At 31.7% G+C, this 9,201-nt stretch overlaps 1 protein-coding gene across 1 annotated transcript; it reads left to right on the top strand.

Annotated features, from left to right (window-relative positions):
- The first annotated feature begins 365 nt into the window (after positions 1-365).
- LOC134236857 (inositol monophosphatase 3-like) lies at positions 366-8,459 on the top strand. Its single transcript, XM_062719010.1, has 5 exons — positions 366-704; positions 3,518-3,683; positions 3,964-4,059; positions 4,459-4,632; positions 4,858-8,459. The coding sequence occupies exons 1-5, from the start codon at positions 381-383 to the stop codon at positions 5,121-5,123; spliced, it is 1,026 nt and encodes a 341-aa protein (XP_062574994.1). The 5' UTR covers positions 366-380; the 3' UTR covers positions 5,124-8,459.
- The last annotated feature ends 742 nt before the right edge of the window (positions 8,460-9,201 follow it).

Raw genomic sequence — 9,201 nt, 5'->3', positions numbered from 1 at the left:
ATACAAAATTTAAAAATACTATTAAAGATTTTTGCTTATAAATATACCCAAAAATAACTTGAATTTTATTTATTATATCTCAGGAAGAGTTTATTAGAATAAAACAATCACCCATATCGAAATCAATAAAAATTATTATTACGAAAATAAGGAGAAGTTTCATGATTATGTTTTGACTAAATGAAGAAAATAATATCTTTCTAATTTAATAGAATTGAATCGTAATGAATAAGGATATTACTGACTTAGATATGAAAGAAAACATCTTTTGATTCCTTCATTTCTGTTTTATACAAAAATCTTTTAAAAGGGGAAAAAATCACAGTCTTCTTTTTTTTACTTGGCGGTATCTGTCATTTCGTCTATTAGTCTGAATAAAAATGGGTCCAGCGAATGCGAAATTGAATCCAGTTGGTGCTGCTGCATGCTTTGCCTTTGGACTGTGTATGGTGATTTATGTATTTGGATTTCCAGATTGGTTTCAGAAAGAGCAGAAGATAAGTTTGAAGGAACTTTTATCAGTTAGCATCGCTCTGGTTGAGCGAGGTGGGACTCGGGTACGCGAGATACGTGAACGTAACACGTTGGCAGATAGATCAAAAGGCAAAACGAAGGAGGGCGCAGATGAAGTTCTCACAGAAGGCGATATGGAGTCTCACAGAGCTATTGTGTATGGTTTTGCCAAGACTTTTCCTGGACTTCAGGTACTATAGTTGTGAAAGTCTTGATTTAAGAAAAACGTGAATGTCAAATGACACTGTAATGTAAACAATGTATACCACATCAGCATACTCAAGTTCCCGAATATACCTTTGTCACAATAAGTAATAGTTTATGGATTATGATACCTGGATTTGACCATGTTATTGAAACCAGTCACTTGAACATCAATCACTTGGAAGTATTTTTCACCAATAAATTTTTTGATAAGGGTGACACCCATGTTAATACAGGTTGGGAAAGGGGGGGGGGGGGTATTTGTCATGAATGTATGCCCATTTGTCCTAAAATACATTCACCCTTCATGTCAATCACCCTAATTATTGTTACCCCAGAGTCTGCTTGTGCTAAAGGCCATAATAAATATATTCCTAGATTCTCATCCCGCCCGCCCTGATTTCTTAACCCTGCCTCAATTTTTTTAATTTCTGTTTTTTCTACATCTTAATTCTGATCAGGATCAGTATTCACTTTCATTTTAAGAGCCATTCTCTGTAATGACTTGAAATTTTATATAGGAGCTGTGGCACGCATAGTCTCAGAATTTCTCCAAACTCTCTATGATAAAAGTCTTTGATACCCTTAACTAAAATCAGGCAAAAATTGGTTGCTATGTTTTATAGTTACCATGGCAACATGTCTAAAAGTTTAAAAAATGACATTTTTCACCATGTTTAGAGCCCCATAATTAACATTTGCGGCAAAGCAAACAATTGGCATTGACTGTTTCCAAAAGTTGAAGGCCTGTTGCCTCAAATGCATGATAAACAGGTTTGGTAAATCAACTATTACATACGTTACTATGGTAACAAATTATTAAAAAGTAAAAAAAATATTCATTGAATTTTATAAAGTCATACAGGTAAAAATAAAAAGCAATTATAGGATGAAATGTGATCAAATAATAGAGAAAAGAGCCTTGAAACATATACCAAGAACAAATTATGATATTTCAGTTTGGTTGGAAATGGTTGCCAAGGTTTTTATAGAACAGAGAGCCTTCAAATTTACACTCTGTATGTTTAAATCTGATCCTATCTTTTAAGAAAGCATATTTCCTCATAACTAATGATCAATTTTTAAAGATGTTGGTGTGGTCCTTATTTTCCCATTTAAAAAAATTAGATCCGATTCTTTAAATAGAGCGTTGCTATGGAAATAAGCAGAAAAAAATATGCTTAAAAATCTGAAAAATATTTTGTTACCTTGGATACGTACCCTCAAATGTAGATTCCCAAAACTTTTATGATTGATATTTATTAACAGCTGACCTGACTTTTAATTTTGACTATCATCCAATCTCTAACTGGATGCAAGAAGCTGGCACACAGGGTTTAATATTGATATAAAGTTCACAAAATCGAACATTTTCCCTTCTTGGTAACCATAGCAACAGTGTTGTTTACTTCGTCAAGTTTTATCAATATATGATATTAAACTTCAGTTCTAACAGATAAGTACAATTCAAGCTGAGTCCTTTAATTTGTTTCTTGATTATATGGCAATTTGATTCTTAATGCAGCGAATAATAATTCACTTTTAAGCACTGGTACTTTGTTTCCATGGTAACACTGCAAAGTAGCAATTATACCCAAAATTTCTAATGGTTTTGGTGTTGCAAGGTCCTAAGGATGTATATTTGCCAGTCTTAAATTTTCATGTTTTTCCTCAAGACAGTAGCATTAAACCAATCTTAGTTACTGGTTTTGCATGGTTACACTATGTTACCATGGCAACCATTAAAGTTATTTATAGAATAATATTGCTTATACATATATACTTAAGGTCAAACATTTTCATTGTTTTTCTTAAGTCGTTGATTGAGTTTGAGCATGTAACACCTACCATTAGTGAATATGGAGTGTTTTTCAGCATATTTCAGCATTTTAAATGTATTCCAAACGTACCCTTGGTTACCACTTACTTAGAGATATATTCTAAACAGTTTCTTTACAGTATAAGTAACATCAAGGTGTCATGTTTTTGTGAGAATGGTTTGTTTGCTTTTTCTAGTTTTTATTAAGCCACAGTCAAGATTTAAAGTGGCTGAAAATCTCGATTTTTCAAACTTTTCCGGCTGTTGCCATAGCAACCGAGACACTTAGCAACGAAATTTTGTTTGATATTTGTTTCTGGTGTCAAGTACTAAGCATGGGTGAAGTTTCATCAAAATCGGTGACCATGCGTGGCAACGAAGTTTAAGTGGTTACAGAGAATGGTTATTAAATCCTGTGAATGTCGGCATGATTTTGACAGCTGAAAAGATGGTAATTGCTGTAATATATATTTAACAAGGGTCATTGGTTGTGGAACATTGGTGATGGTGTGAAGTAAGAGATAAATAGACCTCTACTATGACTTTTATTCAGGGATTATAGATAAATCTACACCGATAGACCAGGTCAATGAAAAAAAAATCTGCAAAATGGAAAAAAATATAAAATAAAACTCGCCCGCCTGTCTCGATTTTTAAAAAATTTGGATGAGAATCTAGGAATTTTTTCAATTATGGCCTAAACTTTTTGTCCAAGGTCTATTTGTTATATATGATATTTCGTTAATTTCAGTTATATCCTTAGATTTTATTGATTTTCATATAATTTTTCTGTTTAAATTATTATTTCTTAATATATTTGAACATTCATTATGTTAGGCCGCAGAACTAAAGCTCTGTGGTTGAGAAAATTCAGAGAAACCAGAGAGCTACAGATTCAAACATTGTAAAAACCTTTGATTTTACTTACAGATAACATTTGCTGAGGTGAGCTTCGTATTCTTTGATTACTTATATTTTCAGGTTATTTCTGAGGAATCAGATATTAGGCCTGTTAACTTTAAGCTGATAGAAAATGTTAATTCCAAAAATGAGGAGGTGGACAAATTAATTAAGAATGACATGTCTGTGCCATTTCACAGTGTGGCTGTGTGGGTTGACCCTCTAGATGCTACTCAAGAATATAAAGGTAAATTTATTTACAGGTTAAATTAGCAATGATTTTATTCATATTGTGATAACAATGAAAACATTCTAAATCCAGTGTAAATGTTAAAGTGAAGATTGTATTTATTAGATTGTGTTCAATTATAAACTCCTGCATTGTTGGAACCCAGAAGAATTATGTCATTAGTCATTACACTTTGATCAGGCCAGTTGAGTGTAGTAGAACAGAGAGAAAACCAGTGGGATCCAACAATGAAAACGATATTGAATGAATTACTTTTTCAATCTATTTTTTCTTTTAGAAAATTTGCAGAAGTTTGTGACAGTCATGATATGTGTGGCCGTCAATGGGCAGCCAACAATTGGAGTCATCCACAAACCATTTGAGAAAAAAACAGGTGACCTACTTGCTTAATGAAAAATTTCATAGAAAGAATAAAGTTTTTGACAGTTTTTAGCTTGCCTGAGTGTATAAGGTTCAATGGAGATTTCTTGATCACCTTATGTGTGTGTTTCTGTCTGTTGGTTATCTTTTCAACTCACTCGAGTCAAAGGCTTAAGTGAGCTTTTCTGAATACATTTTGTCTTGCGTCCAGGTATTTAATGGGCAACTATATATGATATGCATTGGAAAGACGTCTTTAAAAATTTCTTTTTAAGGACAGCAAAGGTCTTATGATTCATATTAATGTTAAAATTTCTATATAGGGGTTCAAGGATACAATCTGACAAAAAAGACTTCAGGATTTCAGCATGGAAAACATAAATATTTAATATGAATTGTGTATTAATTACAGTATGGGCTTGGGTTGGTACTGGCCATTCATCAAATCTTAAAAAAGTAGAAAACAACAGGAAAGAGGGTGACCCCCACAACATCATCATATCGCGATCCCACACAGGAGATGTAGCGGAAAGTGTCAGAAGAAGTCTGGGAAACAGCACAAATGTTATCTACGCTGGAGGGGCAGGTAACTCTAGAATCTAATATTTAAATGGAACCTGAGAAGTTACTGTTTCAAATTTGATTATAAACAAAAAAAAAAAAAAACAACAAAAAAAACAAAGGAGAAATTTTTAAGCATTTAAGATAGACACACTGATTTATTATGATTTATCTTAATCAAGGCTTAATGTACAAGTAGATGAAAATTTCAATAAAAGAGAGATAAAGAATAAAACTGTTGCATTTATAGGTTATAAAACACTAGAAGTCATTGAAGGGAGAGCAGATGCTTATGTGCATACCACAAGAATAAAGAAATGGGATATTTGTGCTGGGAATGCTCTTTTATCTGCATTTCATGGAAAAATGACCACTCTCGAGGGAGCATTCATTGACTACTCCTCGCGGAAAGAAGTGAAAAATAATGATGGATTATTAGCAACTCTTTTTGATCATTACAAATATTTAGAACAGCATATAGCCAAACCAATGGAGCACAACAAGGATAAAAGTTAGTGAAACAATCAGTATTAAAAGATCTCCAGTTTTAGAGTGATTAGGAATTGGCCAGTCTTTTTTGTCGAAAAGTGTACATACTTTATCAGTCATGTCCTAGTTGCATATGTTTGTTATCAATCATTTGTGTTTTGCTGCATAAACACAGAATTATGTCTTGAGCTGGCCTCATAAGTGGATTAAGACTTGTTTCTGTAAGTGTTTGTCACTGCTTTCGGATTGATTTATTAATTTGAAGTTATTGATGGATTGTAATTTAATGCATACATTTTGATGGAGAAAAATTCATTCAGGTTTTTATTTTAAGAAATGATTATGCTGATGCTGATAAATAAAAAATCTTTTGAAGGAAAACTGAAATTGGATAATTAAAATGTAGTCACCAAACTTGTAGTTTGTGGGCAATAATAACTTTACATTTATATTAAACCAAACAATATTTAAGACTAAGCAGAATGCTGACTGAAGTAAATTTTGATATGAAATATAAAATAAGTTTCAGGTCACAACAAATCATGGTCATTTGGAGTTTTACATCTTCTGTGACAGTGAGACAGTGTGTTTTGTTGTGTGATTATTCAAGGTCTGTAATAAATATTCATGAGGTCCTCGTTTATAAACACGAAGGCTTAATGCATTATGCTTCAATGTTTGTCTCTGCTAAACTGGGTAAAATGGGGGGGGGGGGATAGTTAGAAACTGATATAATCAAATTTTTTTATCATCTGAAAGTTTTAGAAAAGACTTCAGAAATGGTCAAAATAATGATGTGTTATAAAAGGTATGGGTATATTTTTGTGTTTGTTTCTTCATTACTTTGTTTTATCCTGTGTTTATAAATTCTTTACATGTCACATTTTGTTGTTAAAGTCAGTCAAAGAAAAATGACCAAGTTATGTTAAATACATGTATGTTCACATATATGAACAAATTTAATCTTTTATATAAATAAGGGCTCCTTTTAAAACAAGGAGAAATTGAGGTCTACATTTGCATAATGTAAATATTTAGTATTCACTGATATGGCTAGATTTTATTATAATGTATCATGATACACTGAGACGTATCATGATACATAACGCGATATTTTACGTTTCATATTTTTAATGTTATTTGTTGTCTCTGCTCTTTAATAAGAAACTCTCTACTGCAATGTAATAGGATAAAAGTTGTAGATTCTTTCATTGATTTCACATATAATTTGATGTAACTTTTGATAAGCACTGAACATCATAAAACATAGGTAAATAAAGGAAATAGCTTTAATTTGGTTAAATTAAAAAAAGGTATATGATTTTTTGTATAGGAATACAGTACAATTTTTGTGTATTGGGTGTATTAGTATATAGATACAAACCTAATTAATCATTTTAAAGTCCTTAATTTGTATTAACAATGTATATATCTAACTCTGGGATTGTACATATTATGGTGTAATGTGTTTTAATCATCTAAGTTTATGACAAAGTTTGGTGACTATAAAAATGTTCTTTGCTCATAAATGAATGTGAGGTTTTCGTTGTCTCATATGTTTAATATTTCATGGTATGTGAGATAATTTATTATGAGCTATTTTCTGCATTATTCATACAATTTTATGTATAGTTTTGTGCCATGGGGTTGTGTGATGTTTCACTTGCTCCAGTTAATTGGAGTTCATAATGAGATGCATTTTGTATAAATGTACTCTTCTATGCAGCTTCTAGCTAGAGGTGCACTATTAAAAAAAAGTTGCCATTGCCAAAAATGTGTGAGTGTGGGGAAGAGAATGAGATTTTACGGAATATTTATTATAGCTTGTAAAGAGTCATAGTTAACTCCCTTTTCTCCATGATTATTTTCCTTCACAAATTTCAATTTTCAGTTGTATTAATGTTACAAAATGCAGGCATTGTTTTAGTTTACTAATAAAATGTTTGTTGACATGTGCATTAATAACATTGTTTATTAAAACTTCCTTTTATTGTTTTTAAATAATTTAAAAATATATATAATTGCTAACCTGGTATATTATTCCATAATAAACATGTAGTTTTATTTTCTAATTTCCTTTGTGTTGGTGACATTTGAAGTCTTTAAATTAGCTTGTGGTGATTTCTTTGAGTTTATATACTACTACTTGTAAACACTTTATTTATCTACATTTGTTTTATTAATGGTTTTCATATTTGTTTTACATAGGTGCATGGTGCTAGATTTGGTTGTTGAACATACATGTAAATTTATTTCTGAATATCTTTTTATGGACTAAATAGATTTTTTTTATGTAACAGCATTGCATATGTGTTTATGATGTGATATGTATAATCTATCAATGCTAGTCATGTACTAACATTTGAATGCAAATATTAATTTTTCATATTTTTTCTACTTAAAATCTGGTATTTGGAAATCAACTTTTGTTTAAATTTTTAACAAATAAGTATGCATTTGTGTGAGTGGATGAAGTTACACTGTAGGATTGCAAATTCAGTTGTTGTTAAAAAAGATGGCATACAGATACATACATACTTTAATACATTTATACATATATGGTAACGTTATGTCTACTGTTATTGTTGTATGTAAATGAAGTATATTTAAGCTTTTAATAAGCATTTAGACAATTGATAGGATTTCAGATGTTAACATTCCATTTTTAGAGTCAGAGACCAATAGAGCTTTTGTGTTGCCATGGTTACTAGAACTTTCTGTGACATTATCTCAAAGTACTTCTACTACAGTTTTGGTTCTATTTCTATAAGACCTTTAGACTATACTAAGTCACATAGGATGAGTTCACTTTTTATCAGACACATACCTTGATCAGGCAACTTTAAATTGAAGGGGGGGGGGGCTTGCAATGGCTAATTAATTGCAGGAGTAAACCATGTATGTTTTAGAAAATGCAGGTGCTAGTTATGCTGTTACAGTGATGTTTTAAATTCAAATAAATATTAAGCCTTTTTTAGAATAGATTTTAGTACAGAAACATGCCTGTTTCCTTTATTCAACTCGTCTGTGTGTTTAATTTATGCAGATAAATAAAATACAAATTCTTTTGTATAACAAGTATTTGATTAATTATGACAGCATTATAGTTTATGTGTAATGTTGATGCAGTTGTGTTTTAAGAGTTTTGATATTCTGGTGGCGATGTGAATTTGTTATACCATTACTGTCATTATATTCATATTAAAATTACATGTATATTTTGGACAAGTATTTATATTTTGGAGTTTGTATCCTCACATTGGTGGTGAACAAATCTGTGTTTCATCAAATGATTTATTCTTTGTCATATATGAATGTTATATTGTTTAAGGGAGTCTGAGAATAAAGCAGGCAAAATATTTAGCCAGTTTATATTTATCTGTAACATATAAATGAGCATTCAGAAGTGCTTCCTTCAAAGAATCCAGTCCCTAACAGTAAAAGCTTAGATTGCCTATCAAGCTTCTTGTACTAAAATACAATTATGGTGCAAGGATTCCTTCCTGCCAGACTTGTAGTAAGATCCACACTGGGTGCATCATCAGAAACTTCCAGTTGGTCTCGCTTCTCTTTCCGAAATACATGTCTCACTCTGATAAATTCAACAATTGCAACATTTAGACAATCATGCAGATTCATTGTCCTTGTTTGTCTCCCCTCCCCTCCAAGAGGTTTCTTGATAATACAATCAAAAACATGGTAAGCAGTAGAAATTAACTATTGCTGTTGCTGTTTACCTTACCTAACTCAAAGGCTCAAGGGAACTAAATTCTGCTCAAAATTGGTCTATTGTATGTTGTCATAATGTTTTCATTTTTAGCTCACCTGAGCCGAAGGCTCAAGTGAGCTTTTCTGATCACATTTTGTCCGGCGTCCGTCTGTCTGTCTGTCCGTCTGTCTGTAAACTTTTCACATTTTCGACTTCTTCTCAAGAACCGCTGGGCCAATTTCAACCAAACTTGCCACAAAGTATCCTTGGGTGAAGGGGATTCAAGTTTGTTCAAATAAGGGCCATTATTCAAGGGGAGATAATTGGGAATTAATGAAAATTTAGTGGTATATTTTAAAAATCTTCTCAAGAACCACTGTGCCAGGAAAGATGAAA

This window comes from Saccostrea cucullata, unplaced genomic scaffold, assembly GCF_032062105.1.
Source record: "Saccostrea cucullata isolate Sc308-1 unplaced genomic scaffold, CSIRO_AGI_Scuc_v1 ctg12, whole genome shotgun sequence".
NCBI lineage: Eukaryota > Metazoa > Mollusca > Bivalvia > Ostreida > Ostreidae > Saccostrea > Saccostrea cuccullata.
Note: the sequence above shows the minus strand (reverse complement) of the source record. Positions and strands in the feature narration are given on the sequence as shown.